Raw genomic sequence first — 17,836 nt, forward strand, 5'->3', positions numbered from 1 at the left:
TTAATCTATGACTCAGGGGCAAGCAGCACTCTGGACAACGAGACCTTGAGCGATGGACCCTCGCAGACCAGTGAATTCAGTGGTACAGGACAAATACTGATGTCTGCACTGGGAAAAGTATGATGTTATATTTGTTGTTTTATATTTTTTGACAGGACAGTGCAGGTGTGAAATGAAGATAGGGGGAACGGGGAAGACGGCCAGCAAAGTGCCCGGTCGAAACCGAGCCAGCCTCCGAGCCGCTGGTGGTCTTATCAGCAGCCGATCTGGTCTTGAGCTGCTCGCCTCAAGCAGAGATGAAGATGGAGCTATAGATGTCTGCTAATCTCATTTCTTTCAAACCGTACATATACTTTTTCCATTTTCAAACTTGTAGTGTTGAGATGCAGCTCACACTCACATAGAGCTGGGAAGCAGATTCTGCTCATCTCCCTCCAGAGCCTGAGAAAAACCTTTATCCTGTAGCCAACAACTATTTTTCACATGCGTACAACTTAGCCCTGATGTGTGAAACCACTAAGAGCGTGTGTGCAGTCTCTAAATTGAAAAGCCTGAGTCGTCCCAGCCTGAGGTGTTACACATTCAAATCTGACATTTCTTTCTGTCTCACTTAATCTTAATCAACATAAAGCCGCCTGTCATTAATCCTCCTTTTCTTCACTCACTCAGATCAATGTTTCCCTTTCCAGAGCAAAGATAGTAATTAATCCCCAGTCCAACGAGCCTTCAGGCATGACTATTTGTCAAAGAGCATAATCAATGGCTCTGCCTATTCTTCTACTCTCCGAAAATGAGCCGCTATTTATTTTGGATCATGTCGTACATTCCATCGGGGGGGAAATCAATGAATCTTATGCGAGCCAAAATAACTAATTCTGCAGCAAAATCCCAAAAGAACATTTGAACTCTTTTTTGCTTTTAAACCTTCGATCCTGGAGCTAAAAAGGGGTTTTGAATTGATACGCTTCCTTTTATGCCCGTTCGAATTATTTCAGCAATAAATTGTCGACACTCGCGGCTCCTCACTCCATCGCTCCCTCATTGACTCGCCATTAATGTCCAATCTGAAAAGAGAAGAAGAATGAATGTTATTACCGGTGAAACTTTATCTCAGATGAGTGGAACTTGCAGGAGTGGACGACCTGTGTTGCCACAGGAGCCTCGGCCCAAACAGATGGGTCGGGGACCGAAGGAGTTAAGGGACCACCGCCTATTTATCAAGAGTGAGGTGCATGAAATTGGCTCTTAACCTCACAGTTAGGAGGTTTAATTAGAAATCATGCTTTTGCAACAGGGAAAGGGGGGGAGGAAGGGAGGGGAGTTGTCCAAACAGGGTGATAAATGGCTTGTGGGACAGGAGGCTTCACAGGGACGGTGGGGGGGGCGGGGGGGTGGCTGGTGAGAGTGAAATGTAGGTGACAGCTCTGGTCGCAGCAGGCGGTGAGACAACGGGGTCGCAGGGAACAGAAGATTGCAGCCGAGGTGCAACAAACCGCACCTCCAGAGCTGTGAGGGCTCCTATCAACACGGAGGGGGGGGCGAGAACTCAGGTGGCAGACAGGGGTCGGGATCCGCAGAACCAACACGCCGGCTGACCTCGGTTCTACACGTGTGAACACGGGGTCACCAAACAACTCCGGGCTACAAGCATGGAGTCGTGACTCATAAGCAGAATCTCAATAGTCTGCAGCACTTTGATTCTGCTGTGTGAACAGTGCCAGTGGCTTGTGAGGCCCGGGCGATACAGCTCACATCGATATGCGCTGGAAAAGCCGAGTATTGAACTGTCAAATGTTGAACGTCGGCCTCAAACGTCTGACCGGATCTGCTCTGATGGTCTTGTTTAGTTATTCATCGGCAGTAAGAGTGGGTGAAAAGTCACAAATCGACCGTGGAAAGACTCTCAGCCGGCTACACAACGTGAGCTCTGCCAAGCAGGGGAGTTACTGAGGACTCACTCAGGGGGAAACATTTGCATACAACTGTATATTTTAGAAATTCTTATTGGTAGCAGTGAAACAACAATTGCAAATGCTGATTTGAAAGTGTCTGGCTCTGCTGTGCTCCAAATCTTAAAGATTAAATGAATATAAAACACTATACAAATAGCAATGCATGTCAATACACACATCTGACCTGCAGGCCCTGAGAACGAATAGAGAATATGTAACATAGATTCATTGCAGATTATCTTGGTTTTTCTGGAAATTAAATGTTTGACTCTCTGTCACCGTAATAAGAAGCATATGCTCTGCCACAGTTCAGCGTAAAATATAATAAAATGTTTAGTTATATATTAATATTGGAGGGTTTGTCTTAAAACTAAAATCCGGAGAATTTATTATTTGAGACAGTAATAATGTTTAATGAATTAGAATATGAATTTGATCCTTGCAGCAGCAGCAGCCAGCTGTGTTTCAAAAGTGGCCACATGGTTAAATGTTGTTTCCTTTTCAGGCGTTGATATATTTAGCTGGAAAAAAATGACTTAATCGCTGCTGTGGGATAATTATCGGAAACATTCCATCCTGCCTTTGTTTCTGTTGATAGATTTCACTTGACATTTACAACACTCGAAGGATCTTTGTGTTGACCTTTAGAAGAGAATAAGCGCCAGTGTGTGTGATTTAGTGGCATCTAGTGGTGAGGTTGCAGACTGCAGCCAACAGAATACTACTCCTCACCCTCCATCATGTAGAACCCATCGTGACCTTGTGTAGAAATATATTTAGAGCAATTTAAGCCAAACATGTTACTGCACCACACAATAAAACTTGCCACTGATATTAAGAAAGGGATTTTGTGTAGTTCTTAAAGGAGCAGTGTGCAGGATTTAGTGGCATCTGGTGGTGAGGTTGCAGATTGCATCAAACATTAAGACTGAAACCACTGTTAAAACATGGCGGTGCAACACGGACGGCTTCATGGAAGCAGACCTACTACTGCAAAGCTAGTGGAAATGATTCATACTGGGTGATATACAGTAATGAATATTATATTTCTGCCGACAGATCCCCCTTAGTCCTACACACTGGTTCTGCACTCGTCCTTTAAACTGCCAGCCTGTTCAAATCCTAGTCGGTGATTAATTCCTGCTCGGGGCTTCAAATCCTACGAGCAGAGGCAGCTTCATGTCAAATAGATCTTCGGAAAGAGTTTGAGGGATTAACAGGCCTGTTGGGGAATACTGCTCGAGCTGAGGAGTGATTTCAGACCTGACTCGGCTTTCAGACATTTACATTCCATGTTCCAAGTTCGAGGAAACTTTTCTTGCTCTTGCAAAAGCGTCATAACAAATTGAGCTTCTCCACGAGAGAGACAACTCTGATCTTTGACACAATGAGTCTCATGAAAGGTTGACGATTGCACAAAAGGGCAAAGCGGTGATACGGTTCCACGAAGGAGCGAGTGCCTGACTGACTTTTGTCGGTATTTTGATCTACAGCTCGGCAGCTAAAAGTGAAAAGGCTGAATTCAGTATGAATAAAGCTCAGAAGAAAGCAGCTATTTCATTGATTAAATGATGATATCTTGTTTGTATTTTCATGGTCAACACTTTCTAAGATCTAACTAATAAAGACAAGCAGACCCAAGCAGAATTCAAGCCCAATTTAGCCAAGGACTCGTCTGCAACAACTTTACTTTTATGATCGACGGAATTTCTGGCACATTGGTTGTTTTCAATTGATCCACACACTGTGATCATAAAAGTCTCAGGTTGTGAATGAGATCCAGGGCAGAGGAAAACACTTAGGGTGATTTAACACAATGTGTAAAATTAAACTCTGTGTGCCCATCTTAAATAAACAGGGGAAGTACTCGCTGTAATCCACAGCTAGGGTGGCACCGCAGTAATTCTCCTCCAACCTTGTCCCGTCCCTGCTTAATTTTGCCTCCACCGAATAAATGGCTTAGTCCGCCTCATCATTTAACCGAGGACGTCTCCTTGAATCAATGCCAAACACTAATCTGTGAGTTTCATATCAAACGGAGCCTCCAGGAGATAACAGTGAGGCGGCGAAGACCAAAGCCGGCGATTTTGATATAAATATCTGACTCCCTGAACCCTTTGCCACGTTCTAATTATATTAGGATTAATTGGCTGGGGTCTGAGGGACCCTGGTTGCGAGTGTGGGAGTATAAACGCACAACACACCTTGTTGCATGGGCCCTGGACTCTCTTGAAAAGCCTGTTAATTAGGCCTGTGGTGAGGTGTGATGAAGGGGAGCAGTATATAAACACGCCCCGGCAGAGGGTGGACACCCGGGTCACCTGCTACCGGCCTCCCGACAGCCGCCGCCTGTATCACGAGGAGCCACATGCTGCGTCTGCGTCTCAGGGGGTCGGCCGACAGCAAAACTTTTCACACACAGGAGCTGCAGCGTCTCCTCATCTTATATCTGTCCGATTGATTTAGCTGAAGGTGTGTTTCCCCCACCTTACGCCACCTCCCTTAAATATGTACCCGCACACCGCAGAGATCTAATGTCCGTCATAACATCGACGAGCCACATGAAGACTTTTAATGAGACTGATTCCACACTCAACATCCGTCCCTTTCCTTTTATCCCCTCTTCTCCCGAATGCTCCTCTTCCTCCTCTAACCCGAGAGAGAAGCTCTCACCATCAATCAGCCGTGGGCTCCTGTGGACTGAGACGGTGTCACGCTGGGCTCTGTGTGTTTCCAGATAGGACCACTGTGCCCTCAGGTTACCTCTGCACTTCCACTTTGACATCCCTGGTATTTACTAGCTGTAGAGAAAATTGAAAATTACACCAGAGTTAGCGCACAGGAGTGAAAGTTTTGACTTTTTTTTTTTTTTAAATTGGGACTGTTTTCTAGCAGGGGGTTTGGACGGAAAACGGTTGTTTCTGTCAATCAGTAATCATAGTCCTCCGCAGCCAGCCGACAAGAAAATGTTACATCGAGATCAGTCATCGGTTCCACGGAGCGGCTGTCATACCAATAATGCTTCGTCTCGACAAAACAAGAGTTTGAGCAGAATTGGATTTGTTGTCGCTCCCTTGAGAACAGCGTCTTGTGAGTTAAGACAACTACCAGATTGTGGGATTAAAACCGTTTTCAGGCGTGAACTCTGGAACATGGATGTTGAACAGAACACAGGAGGAGATTCTTGGGGTCACACATGTTCAGATTTGTCTTCAGTCAGTGTCTTATGTGTATGGCTCCTCCTTTTCATCCAGAAGTATTTGTAACTGTTCATCAATGTGCCCACTCACCTGAGGTTACATGTCAAGACGTTATCCTGTCGTCTCCTCGTCACTGATCTGATGTTTTCTTCTGTCACAATTTGTTTTATTATTATTTCATCTTAAACATGTACATAATAAGAAAAAAAGCGAGTCGAATCCCATCTTATACTTTTATGGGGTTTATTATAATCATTTTCTTTTTTGTTTTACTCTAAGAAGCTTTTGGTTTAAGATGTATTGTCTACATGACAGATGAACACGCTCCAGGAAAACATGTTTAAAATAATACATGAGATGTAATGATGAGAACCAGGATTTACAAACATGGATCTCAGCAGGTTTGTTGAAAGTCCTTTTTTTGACGATTGAAGCTGTTCCAACACATCAGCCTCCAGGTGAGCTTCCCTCAGACCCACACACGTTCAAACTGCTGTTATATCGATGTCATGATGTTTTTTACAGATTTACGTGATGATAAATGTAAAAGGAACATGTGATAATCTGTGAAACCAGACGTCTCTCTGTGCACAGTGGGTCCTGGTGGGCTTCAGACCCTGACCCAGGTGGAAACAGCTAACAGGTCTACATGGGTTTCTGCTGTTTGTGTGAGAATCACATGGTGCAGGCGAGTCCGAGCGTCCGCGGACAATAAAGTGAAAAAATAGATTCATTTTTCATGGAAACACTTTTTTTTTTTATAAATCTGTTTATTGAAACACATCACATCATGTTTCATGACCTTTACAAATAGATGCATGCTTCTTCTTTTTTTTTGCCAAATAAACAAACATACAAACAAACAAACCAACAAGTAGAAAACATACAAAACATTATCCCACCCCCCACCCCAATTGGTCTTCCCTTTTCAAACAGAATATCTCATCAGCCACCTTACATTTGTACATTGAATGGAAACACTTTTAATGACAGAATCATTTTGCCTTCATCACATCAAACAGAAAAATGTTCATATATGTTGGATTATTTCATATGTGAACAGACTTTAGGTGATTAAACATGAATCCTGTGTCATGTGTGAGTTTTATTTAAGTTTGTTGAATGTGAACAATGATCAGCTGTTATTAATAAATGTGTTTTTATGTGGATCTTCATCAGTTTGCTCGACTTCATGGATCCACACAAAATCTAAATGATATAAACATTTCCCATGAAAGTAAAAAACAAACCAAAGATAAATATCAGATAATAATGAAATCTTTTTACACACGTGGTAAGTCGACAGGAGAAATAAACATGAGTGAGAAGAAGAGAAATAAACAAAGCTTTAGAATAACGAGTTTAACATTTAAATTCAGCAGATTTCTCTAGAAGAAATAAACATGATGAATAAAATCTTTATCTCTAACTGCTCTGATCCAGCGTCACAGAGACATTCACAGGTAACAGCTTCACTGGGTGATGTTGATCTCTAGTGCCAAAGTATGGAAACATCTTATGAGTGAAAGTGAGTGTGAAGGTGTGAATGTGTTTGTTAGTATCAGGATCAGAGAACGATAGTTTTCCTCTGTTCCAGTCCAGTTTCACTCTGATCCTCTGGATCTTCTGCACAGTGAGATCAGAAAATGCTGATGGTGACACTGCTGTGTATTTACCTTCATGGAACCATATTCCCCATGTTCCACACAGCATGGTCCCCTTCCTCTGGACAAACCCTGCTGACACACCCATTGACCAGCGTGTACTGTCTCCAACCAGGACGTCCCAGCTGTGAGTCCCTGAGTTAAAACCCTGAGATCCCAGGACTGAGAAGAAATGATCAAACCTCTCTAGATTGTCAGGAAGCTTCTGTTTTTTTCCTACTCTCAAACTGGTCAGATCTTCAGACAGGACGAGTACTGGATTAGCAGAGTTTGGGTTCAGAACCACGGGACTGTAGGAGACCAGGTCCTTCATCTTGTTCCAGATGTTGAAGCTCAGGTTGCACAGATGTTTGGCAACGTCTATCAGAGCTCCTGAGGCCAGCCGTGGATCATCCAGCAGGGGGTGCTGCTGAACTTGTTCCACTGCAGCCTTGTAGTTGAGCAGGAACAAGACGTCTTCAGCTCTCATCTCGTCCTCTGTGGCTCTGATTGTGTCTGAAAGAGCTGTTATGTCTCTGCTCAGAGCCTCAATCTTCTTCTTCATCATCCGACTCTTCTGCTCCTCTTCCTGCCTCAGTGCAGCCATCCTGGCCACCTCTTCCTCCTCCAGAAACTGATGAAGATTTTTAAACTGCTCCTTGATCTGCCTCTCTGTGAGTCCAGCCTGGACCTTAATGTGTTTTGCTGTTTGTTCACAATTTACTTTAACACGTGTAAAACACTGTAACTTCTTCTTCAAGGGCTCCAGAGTTTCCTGAAGCTGCTTCTTGTGTTGCTGTGCAGCTTCATCGATGGGGCTGAATCTGTGGTCAGCATGTTTTTTTGAATCTCTGCAGACGAGACACACTGGCTGCTGATGGTCCAGACAGAAGACTCTGAGTTTCTCTGAGTGCAGACTGCAGAGAGCATGTGAAGAGCTCTGAATTCTCTCCTGTAAGAACCTCTCACACAGGTTCTTTAACACCAGGTTACCAGGTGGTTCTGACCTTGAAGATCTTCTCTTACAAAGTGGACACTCTTTTACTGCTTTGTCTTTCCACCAGCTCTTCAAACAGTCTCTACAGAAGCTGTGGCTACATGACAGAACAACAGGATCTCTGAAGACATCTTGGCAGATGGAACAACAGAAATCCACTTCTGATCTGGAAGCCATTAAGTCTCCAGGTGAAGCTGAAAACAGACAGTCAGTCAGTCACAGCTCCACGAACTTCACTGAGGTTTAATTCCCCTCTGAGTCGAGGTGTTTGTTAAACTCACGGTCAGTGTGTGGAGCGTCGGCAGGTTGTAGCTTCACTCTTCTCTCCTAGCTGGACTCACTCAGGATGTCTGGTCTGGTTTGGTTTGGAAGGTGAATGTGATCGTCTGGTTTTCAGCCTGCGTCTCTTCAGGGAGGAACAGATGTTTCCTGGTTTCTCTGGTGTGTCAGGACACGATTGTTAAAAGTAATTCAAGCCTTGGATTTGATAACTGGTCAAAAGTGTTTTGGCAGCAACAAGCTCACACAGACAAGAGACTTGGTTGTAAAATAGCTTCTTGAATATGATCATTATCTGATCAGTGTTCACCGCTCAGAGGTCGGTCTGCTAGAGAGTAAAAGTGAAACTTAAATATTAACAGGAAGTGAGGGGGAGGGGAGTCTGTTACGTAACTGCAGAGCTGAAGTCACATTAAAGAGACAGAAGTGCAAACAAATGGAAACTTAGAGGGTTTTATGAAATTCAAATCAGATCCAGTTTGCTTTTTAATTTGTGTGTGAGTGCAGTAAAAAGTGTGACATCATCAAATGATTGTACACTTTGGTGTGATTATTATACCTTAAGTGTGACACCATTATATGATGTGACTTTGGGCATTCAATAAATGTGGCTATCAGAAACCTATTTAACATTCTATTCTATTTGTGTCACAAGTCTAGCCTGACGTTGTCATTCTCATAATTCTAGTCAGAATATGAGTCTGATACCGCTCTATTGTGCTGTGATTATGGGGCGTGTGTCAACAGAACCTCCTTACAATTTGTTTTATTCTTATTTCAGCTTAAACATGTACATAATAAAAACAAAAACGAGTCGAATCCCATCTTATACTTTTATGGGGTTTATTATAGTCATTTTCTTTTTTGTTTTACTCTAAGAAGCTTTTGGTTTAAGATGTTTTGTCTACATGACAGATGAACACGCTTCAGGAAAAACATGTTTAAAATAATACATGAGAAGTAATGATGAGAACCAGGATTTACAAACATGGATCTCAGCAGGTTTGTTGAAAGTACTTTTTTTGACGAATGAAGCTGTTCCAACACATCAGCCTCCAGGTGAGCTTCCCTTGGACCCGCACACGTTCAAACTGCTATTATATCTCTGTCATGATGTTTTTTACAGATTTACGTGATGAGAAATGTAAAACGAACATGTGATCTGTGAAACCAGACGTCTCTCTGCAGTGGGTCCTGGTGGGCTTCAGACCCTGACCCAGGTGGAAACAGCTAACAGGTCTACATGGGTTTCTGCTGTTTGTGTGAGAATCACATGGTGCAGGCGAGTCCGAGCGTCCGCGGACAATAAAGTGAAAAAATAGATTCATTTTTCATGGAAACACTTTTTTTTTTAATAAATCTGTTTATTGAAACACATCACATCATGTTACATGACCTTTACAAATAGATGCATGCTTCTTTTTTTTTGCCAAATAAACAAACATACAAACAAACAAACCAACAAGTAGAAAACATACAAAACATTATCCCACCCCCCACCCCAATTGGTCTTTCCTTTTCAAACAGAATATCTCATCAGCCACCTTACATTTGTACATTGAATGGAAACAATTTTAATGACAGAGTCATTTTGGCTTCATCACATCAAACAGACAAATTTTCATATATGTTGGATAATTTCATATGTGAACAGACTTTAGGGGATTAAACATGAATCCTGTCTCATGTGTGAGTTTTAATAAAGTTTGTTGAATGTGAACAATGATCAGCTGTTATTAATAAATGTGTTTTTATGTGGATCTTCATCAGTTTGCTCGACTTCATGGATCCACACAAAATCTAAATCATAGAAAACATTTCGCATGAAAGTAAAAAACAAACCAAAGATAAATATCAGAAAATAATGAAATCTTTTTACACACGTGGAAAGTCGACAGGAGAAATGAAAATGAGTGAGAAGTAAAAAGAGAAATAAACAAAGCTTTAGAACAACAAGTTTAACTTTTAAATTCAGCAGATTTCTCTTGAAGAAATAAACATGATGAATTAAATCTTTATCTCTAACTGCTCTGATCCAGCGTCACAGAGACATTTACAGGTAACAGCTTCACTGGGTGATGTTGATCTTTAGTGCCAAAGTATGGAAACATCTTATGAGTGAAAGTGAGTGTGAAGGTGTGAATGTGTTTGTTAGTATCAGGATCAGAGAACGATAGTTTTCCTCTGTTCCATTCCAGTTTCACTCTGATCCTCTGGATCTTCTGCACAGTGAGATCAGAAAATCCTGATGGTGACCATGCTGAGTATTCACCTTCATTGAACACTATTTCCCATAATCCAGACAGTGTGCTTTCCTTCCTCTGGACAGACTCTGCTGACACACCCAGTCTCCAGCCTGTACTGTCTCCAACCAATACGTCCCAGCTGTGAGTCCCTGAGTTAAAACCCTGAGATCCCAGGACTGAGAAATAATGATCAAACCTCTCTGGATTGTCAGGAAGCTTTTGTTTCTCTCCTTGTCTCAAACTGGTCAGATCTTCAGACAGAATAAGTTCTGGATTAGCAGAGTTTGGGTCCAGAACGACAGGACTGTAGGAGACCAGGTCCTTCATCGTGTTCCAGATGTTGAAGCTCAGGTTGCCCAGATGTTTGGCCACGTCTATCAGAGCTCCTGAGGCCAGCTGTGGATCATCCAGCAGGGGGCGCTGCTGGACTCGTTCCACTGCAGCCTTGTAGTTGAGCAGGAACGAGACGTCTTCAGCTCTCATCTCGTCCTCTGTGGCTCTGATTGTGTCTGAAAGAGCTGTTATGTCTCTGCTCAGAGCCTCAATCTTCTTCTTCATCATCAGACTCTTCTGCTCCTCTTCCTCCCTCAGTGCAGCCATCCTGGCCTCCTCTTCCTGCTCCAGGAACTGATGAAGCTTTTTAAACTGCTCCTTGATCTGCGTCTCTGTGAGTCTGGCCTGGACCTTAATGTGTTTTGCTGTTTGTTCAAACTCTACTTTAACACGTTCAAAACACTGTAACTTCTTCTTCAAGGGCTCCAGAGTTTCCCGAAGCTGCTTCTTGTATTGTTTTGCAGCTTCATCGATGGGTCTGAATCTGTGGTCAGTGTGTTTTTCTGAATCTCTGCAGACAAGACACACTGGCTGCTGATGGTCCAGACAGAAGAGTCTAAGTTTCTTTGAGTGCTGACTGCAGAGAGCATGTGAAGAGCTCTGAATTCTCTCCTGTAAGAACGTCTCACACAGGTTCTTTAATACCAGGTTACAAGGTAGTTCAATCATTGAATGTATTTTCTTACAAAGTGGACACACTTTTACTACGTTGTCTTTCCACCAGCTCTCCACACAGTCTTTACAGAAACTGTGGCTACATGACAGAACAACAGGATCTCTGAAGAAATCTTTGCAGATGGAACAGCAGAACTCCTCTTCTAATCTGGAAGCCATTGAGTCTCCAGGTGAAGCTGAAAACAGACAGTCAGTCAGTCACAGCTCCACGAACTTCACTGAGGTTTAATTCCCCTCTGAGTCGAGGTGTTTGTTAAACTCACGGTCAGTGTGTGGAGCGTCGGCAGGTTGTAGCTTCACTCTTCTCTCCTGTAGCTGGACTGTCAGGATTGGTGGAATTAGATGGAGCAGAGGTAGTTAACAAAAATAGTATTTAATATAAATGAGGCTTAAACTAGACAAACACAAAACTAAAACACTAAAGGAGTTAAACACCAAACTTAAACACTAAAGGAGTTGCAAACTGGAAAGACAAGAACAGGAGGAACAAAACACAAATAAGCTTACACGAGATCAGGACAGCACCCAGAAACACAGCAGGAAAAACAGACGATCCGACAGAGGACAAAGGGAAGACAGAGGCTTAAATACACAGGGAAGGCAGGGGCAATTGAACACAGGTGAAACACATGAGGGAAAGCTGACAATCAAAGACAGGAAGTGAAGATGGCAACAACACACAAGGAACAGAGACTCCAAAATAAAACAGGAAACAGAGTGTGCAAACATGAAAACTACTAGAACACACACAACAGAGATTTACTAAACAGAAAACACTTTTGCAATTAAACATAAACATAGACTAAAGTGCCAGATCCTGACATGGACTCACTCAGGACGTCTGGTCCAGTTTGGTTTAGAAGGTGAACGTGATCGTCTGGTTTTCAGCCTGCGTCTCTTCAGGGAGGAACAGATGTTTCCTGCTTTCTCTGGTGTGTCAGGACACGATTGGAAAAAGTAATTCAAGCCTTGTATTTGATAACTGGTCAAAAGTGTTTTGGTAGCAACAAGCTCACACCGACAAGAGACTTGGTTGTGAAATAGCTGCTTGAATATGATCACTATCTGATCAGTGTTCAATGTTCAGAGGTCGTTCTGCTAGAGAGTGAAAGTGAAACTTAAATATTAACAGGTAGTGCGGGGGAGGGAGACTGTGATGTAACTGCAGAGCTGAAGTCACATTAAAGAGACAGAAGTGCAAACAAATGGAAACTTAAAGAGGGTTTTATGAAATTCAAATCAGATCAAGTTTGCGTATTCATTTGTGTGTGAGTGCAGTAGATAGTCTGACACTATCAAATGATTGTACACTTTAGTGTGATTATAATGCCTTAAGTGTGACACCATTATATGATGTGACTTTGGGCATTCAATAAATGTGGATCAGAAACCTATTTAACATTCCATTCTATTGGTGTCACAAGTCGGATACGTAGAAGAACTCCAGGCCTGCAGGCATTTCTACAGGAGCAAAGCCTCAACCAGATAAACCTTTCTGCTTTTTGGACAAATTCATTCACTTTTTGCATTTTACAACTGATGTCTATCGAGCTTGACAAGACAAGTTGACTGGTTGATTTATTTCTGAATACTTCACCTGTAAACTCAATAATTTGTGAAATTCACAATCTCTAACCTTCAGCACTTTGGCTGCGATGGTTTGAATACTTCAAACTCTTTGTTGTACTTTGCGGAGTACTTGTTTCTAGAGTTTGGACTTTTGAAATGAACCGTACCAACCAAGCTGGTGCTGAAACTCCCTGTGAGAACAGACTCTCTAACTACATTAGTTGGGAATGGAGTGTCCCTACTGTCTCATTCCCCTACAGCCTGTTTACACAGGACTGTGTTTCCAAATGAGATATCATCAGCATTGTGAAACACGCAGATAACCCCACAGTGATTGGATTAATAAGCCACAGTAGGGACAGGGGCCTATAGGAGGGAAGTGGAAGAGCTAAACATATGGTGTCAAGATAACAACCTCTCCGAATGTCAATGAGACCAAAGAAAGCGTTGTCAACCACAGAAAGATCAGAGGACATCAGATTCTCATTAGTGACTCGTCTGTGGAAAGTATAAATAGATTTAGATTTACACGTCTCAGAGACTTTCACATCGTCCCTCAGCACCGTGCACGTCCTCCAGCAGCGACTGTACTTCCTGAGGCGTCTCTGGAGTTTTGGCTTGAGCCCCATAGCTCTTGTGAACTTGTATGGCTGCAAAATAGAGACAGTGCTGTAGAATGGTTGTGTCACGGTGTGGTTTGGCTCTTCTGCTCCAGAGGACTGAAAGAAAAACAGCAGCACATACTCATTTGCACTGAACTAACACAACTTCATAATATCAACACCACTCACTGGAAAAGGCACTCATGTTCGGTTCTCGTGCCTGAAATGGTAAAGGATGATCACCACCTGTGTCAGAAAAGGCTTCTTTCCACATGCATCCATCCATCCATCCATCCATCCATCAATTCATCCAACGAAAGCGTCCGTGTCTTTTTAACTCTCGTGATAAGAAACAGATATTTGTTGCACAGCTCCACGAATCAGCTTCCTCTGTTCCCACCGTCCAACACTTACAAAATCATTCCTCTTTTTGATACGCCATATTTACATTTCTGCCTGGCTTCCTCTCTTTTGGCTCTTCAGGTGATGAAACCTGTCGTGGAAACATGCCAATCTGTCTGCTGGGCCCCAGATGTGGCATTGGTTGATACAATACATGAGATCAAACGATTGTGGTGCCTGTTGCCCAGTTCTGAACCCACTTGACACCACACACGTCTTCCAGGTCGGACTTTAACTGGGTGGATATCGTGTAGTCTGACCCATGCATCACCTCTTCCACTCTGCTGGACCCTGCAGTGTTTCCATCAGTACAAGCTTGAGCTCAGCAGCCAAACACTGTTCAAACCCAAACAGTTTTATTTTATACCTTCTCCTGATGCTTCAGAAAGTTTACAGAGAAGTCAGAAGGGGAAAGGTACGTACAGTGCGCCAGAATGTGTTATCTTTTTCTGTCGAGGGTGCAGAGAATCCAAATGTTTACTTTTCTCACCTACACTCCCGGTGCAGTCCTCGTTACAGGAAATACCTGCTTCTCCAAACTGTGCATTCTTTGCATTTAATTTGAGGAGATCAATCAATCACATTTGATTTTTATAGCCCATAGTAACACAATAGATTTAAATTAAAACAGAAAACAAAACGTTTATTTTCTATAATGCATTAATATTAATTTTACAGCATCAAATAACTTATTACAATCTAAGTCAGACACATAAATGCTTGAATATATATATCGGTGCGTTAAATTGACTGAAACCATCTGTGATCTTTGCTCCCTGTCCCATCCCTTAACATGGAGGAGGCAGTTTTTAATTCCCGTTGGATTTCTTTACATTTGTGGCGTCCGCTGATGGGTTGAGATGAAGCTTGATACTTGTGTATGCAGCTCGTACTCTTTGAAAAATTGTTCATCACCGAAGTGCAATGAGCCCTTGGATAGGTTTGAGCCCCTGATTGAGACACACCGACAGTCTATGGTTGCCAACCTGGTGAGCTTTGTCGTGGCAATTTCTACAATCCCACCTTAGCAACGAGGAAACGAGACACAATTCTCTTACAGTATTGTCACACATTTTAATGCTCAGAGCATGGTGCATACCACAAAGTTTAGTTTGTAATATGCACCCAGATAGGAAACAGTTCTCTGTCTTTATACACTTGGCTAACCCCTCCCACTCTGGTTGAGGTTTATTACAATGTCAAAGGTAGAGATCTTCTGATCACATGAATACAACAATGCCTAGTTAAATAAATCAGGCCAAGATTCATTCAGTAGTACAGGAAACAGCATGATCAAGGTTAATCAGGTTACTGTGTCTAAAGAAATCAGGTTAAGATTCATTCAGTTCAACAGGAAACAGCATGATCATGGTTGCATTGTAAGACATTTAATCATGATCAATCAAAGGGTAAATAAACATGATTATGTTATGGTCAACTGTTATATTTCACTTACAGCTTGTACCATTCTGTTGCATGTAAACACTTAATTTACGTCCTGAATTACTTAAAATATTAGTTAATTATCATCCAATTAGTATGTTGTCATTGATTTTGTGGGGTGAAAATCTACTGTTTGGTTTCAAGTGTCCCTGCAGACACGTTCTGTCACATTGACAGAGTTATTGAATTCAGGGCCGGAGAACAGTTGGAGCCCCATGAATTTCCCCCGTTTGGTAAAACCACTGCAGCTTGTTTGTCGGAGGTGCGCTCTGAAGAAATTGATTCGGCATCAGCCATTTCCAGGGCGAACCCGAGTGGAAGTAATCAGCCCCCTGCTTATTTCCACGCAACATGCAGTCCACTGATTTCTTTTCTCGATCCGCTGCTATTTTCCATCTGCAGATTATCTGGTGCCGCTGATTTGCTTCCACTTTCCTGACTCGAGGAAAACTGTCAGCTGGATTCTGATTTCCTCAACGAGGGCCACGTCTGTCCGTTCAGGGGTCCTGTACTTTAGTACTCAATGAACTTTTTATTGTTGGTAATTGTTGTTTCAATCAGACGTCCCTCTGACTCATGCCAAATGACATGGGAGCTGTCTGTACTTAACGAAGGAGCTCAGAGGGGAAGGTTCAACCGCTTATGACTGATTCTGAACGTTTTTGTTCCTCCCCCATGAGCACTTTTATACTTAGGGCCACAATAGTCCACTAGAGAAGAAATAATTTAATAAAATATAATAAAATAAAAATAAAACTTTGTTATCTCAAATTACCAGCTCAGGGCGACCCCCCTGTTTGCAAACAAAAGTAATTTTAATTTTAAGTATTTATTTGTATAGCACTTTTCAAAACAAGTAATAAAGTACTTTACAACAAACAATATGAAATAAGAGTGAAAAATTATAAAGTTACACATAATAAACGTCATAACGCGATAAATCTTATTTGTAGCAATGACCCTACTTTTTACTAGCATGCTATTACATTTGCCTTTACTATTGTTAATACAGCGTGATGTTCATTTTGTAAATTGTTGTCCCATTTAGAGTCAAATAGACTCTAAAGGACGGTATATCATAGGGCGTGGATACAGCTAGTATCGTCCAATGGGTGCAGGTCACAGGTTGTATGTGGGCGTGAGGTGTCCTCGAGCTCTCAGTCAGGCTCCACCCCTTGCTGCTCAAAATATTGTTACATCTTTTTTTTTAAGAAACCAAGATGGCGTGGGAGAAAATGCTGAACTCAAGACCTCAAAAACTGCAGTTCGCAAACCAATGGGAGGAGTCAGACTGAGTCAACAGATTCCACAACTACTTTTTTAGTTGGTGCTTGTGCAGAGTTTGTGTATTAAGGATTTTGTTTGTGTGTGTGTGTGCACTCCTATGCACTTACGTAGAAGTGTGTGTGTGTATTTGTATTTGTTTGTATGACTGGTTTGTTTACTTCTGCAGCTCAAGCAACTACAGTTTGACCTTGAACATGAAATATCGACTCTGACGCTGCGGTATTTGTAGGAAATACAACCGTAAGGGAACAGAACGAACTCTGCTCTGCAAATAATTTGTATATCCACGGATATAGCTTCCTCTGGAGGAGCCTGCGAACTTGTTGTGGATGAACAGAACGACTGAAACGAACTGAATCAGCGAAGTCCAGTGTGTTTATAATCCTGATACGAGGCCTGAAGGAACAAGCTTAATGCAGATGGACTGAATCTTTATTTTGCTCTGTGTCTTGTAAAACATGTTGTGCAGACTTTGCTTCTGCTCACTCAGTGGTTTTCAGCCCCTTGTTCCATGTAAGGTCTTAATGAGTTTTCCGTGGGTCGTGTAGACTTTCTGCACCGTGAGCTCGCTGACGGATCCTGGTGCTTGTTCACCTGACACATTTTTTTATTTATCGTATATGATGATACATGGAATAAATGTGTCATAGAATCTGCAAACACACATTCACAGACACATGTGCAGAGTTGTCTACAAATCCCAGTACACGTTTACAGATTTTTTAACAGGTTTACTAATCTGGTTATGTAAACACAGTCATTATCTTTACTACTCTCTATTTTTGGCTTCACGTTTGGGGGAGCTGCCACATCGTCCATCTTTATACACACCCTCAGTCGCTGTGTGTTTTTTCCTGCAGCCCAAACACATCTGTCTGTGTGTGTCTGACTTTATTCCTCCATTACAATCAATTATTTTTATGCCCGTTTGTGAATTGCTGCATGAAAATTGGGGTTTCGGTCTTTGTAGCAGCACTAAAAATGTCCATTACAACTTCTCCAGCCAATCATGTAATCCACTTCTCTGTCGTCCATCTGGATGCTCACCACGTTCCAAGCATTCATTGTTGTGCCAACAAAATATGCTGCCTCCATGTCAAGCCACCGCTTTCATCAACGCTCAGAAAGTCTGCCAGGCCTTTTACCCTATAGTTTCCCATATTTTGATAAAGCTGAGAGTGTCGGCAGCATACTGAACACTGAACACA

At 42.3% G+C, this 17,836-nt stretch overlaps 2 protein-coding genes across 2 annotated transcripts; both read right to left on the reverse strand.

The window, feature by feature from the left end:
* Positions 1–5,960: 5,960 nt before the first annotated feature.
* Positions 5,961–8,407, reverse strand: LOC133003085 (E3 ubiquitin-protein ligase TRIM35-like). Its single transcript, XM_061072678.1, has 2 exons — positions 8,074–8,407; positions 5,961–7,986 (listed from the first exon to the last, which is right to left on the reverse strand). The coding sequence occupies exon 2, from the start codon at positions 7,967–7,969 to the stop codon at positions 6,578–6,580; it is 1,392 nt and encodes a 463-aa protein (XP_060928661.1). The 5' UTR covers positions 7,970–7,986; positions 8,074–8,407; the 3' UTR covers positions 5,961–6,577.
* A 1,066-nt stretch (positions 8,408–9,473) lies between these two features.
* Positions 9,474–12,398, reverse strand: LOC133003083 (E3 ubiquitin-protein ligase TRIM35-like). Its single transcript, XM_061072677.1, has 3 exons — positions 12,158–12,398; positions 11,589–11,645; positions 9,474–11,501 (listed from the first exon to the last, which is right to left on the reverse strand). Exon 3 carries the CDS (start codon positions 11,482–11,484, stop codon positions 10,093–10,095), a length of 1,392 nt encoding a protein of 463 aa, XP_060928660.1. The 5' UTR covers positions 11,485–11,501; positions 11,589–11,645; positions 12,158–12,398; the 3' UTR covers positions 9,474–10,092.
* Positions 12,399–17,836: the final 5,438 nt, after the last annotated feature.

The sequence above is a fragment of the Limanda limanda genome, chromosome 6 (assembly GCF_963576545.1).
Source record: "Limanda limanda chromosome 6, fLimLim1.1, whole genome shotgun sequence".
NCBI lineage: Eukaryota > Metazoa > Chordata > Actinopteri > Pleuronectiformes > Pleuronectidae > Limanda > Limanda limanda.

What these genes read in the sequence shown, in the direction of transcription:
- LOC133003085 (XM_061072678.1), bottom strand. Translation starts at nt 7,969, where the DNA reads ATGGCTTCCAGATCAGAAGTGGATTTCTGTTGTTCCATCTGCCAAGAT.
- LOC133003083 (XM_061072677.1), bottom strand. Translation starts at nt 11,484, where the DNA reads ATGGCTTCCAGATTAGAAGAGGAGTTCTGCTGTTCCATCTGCAAAGAT.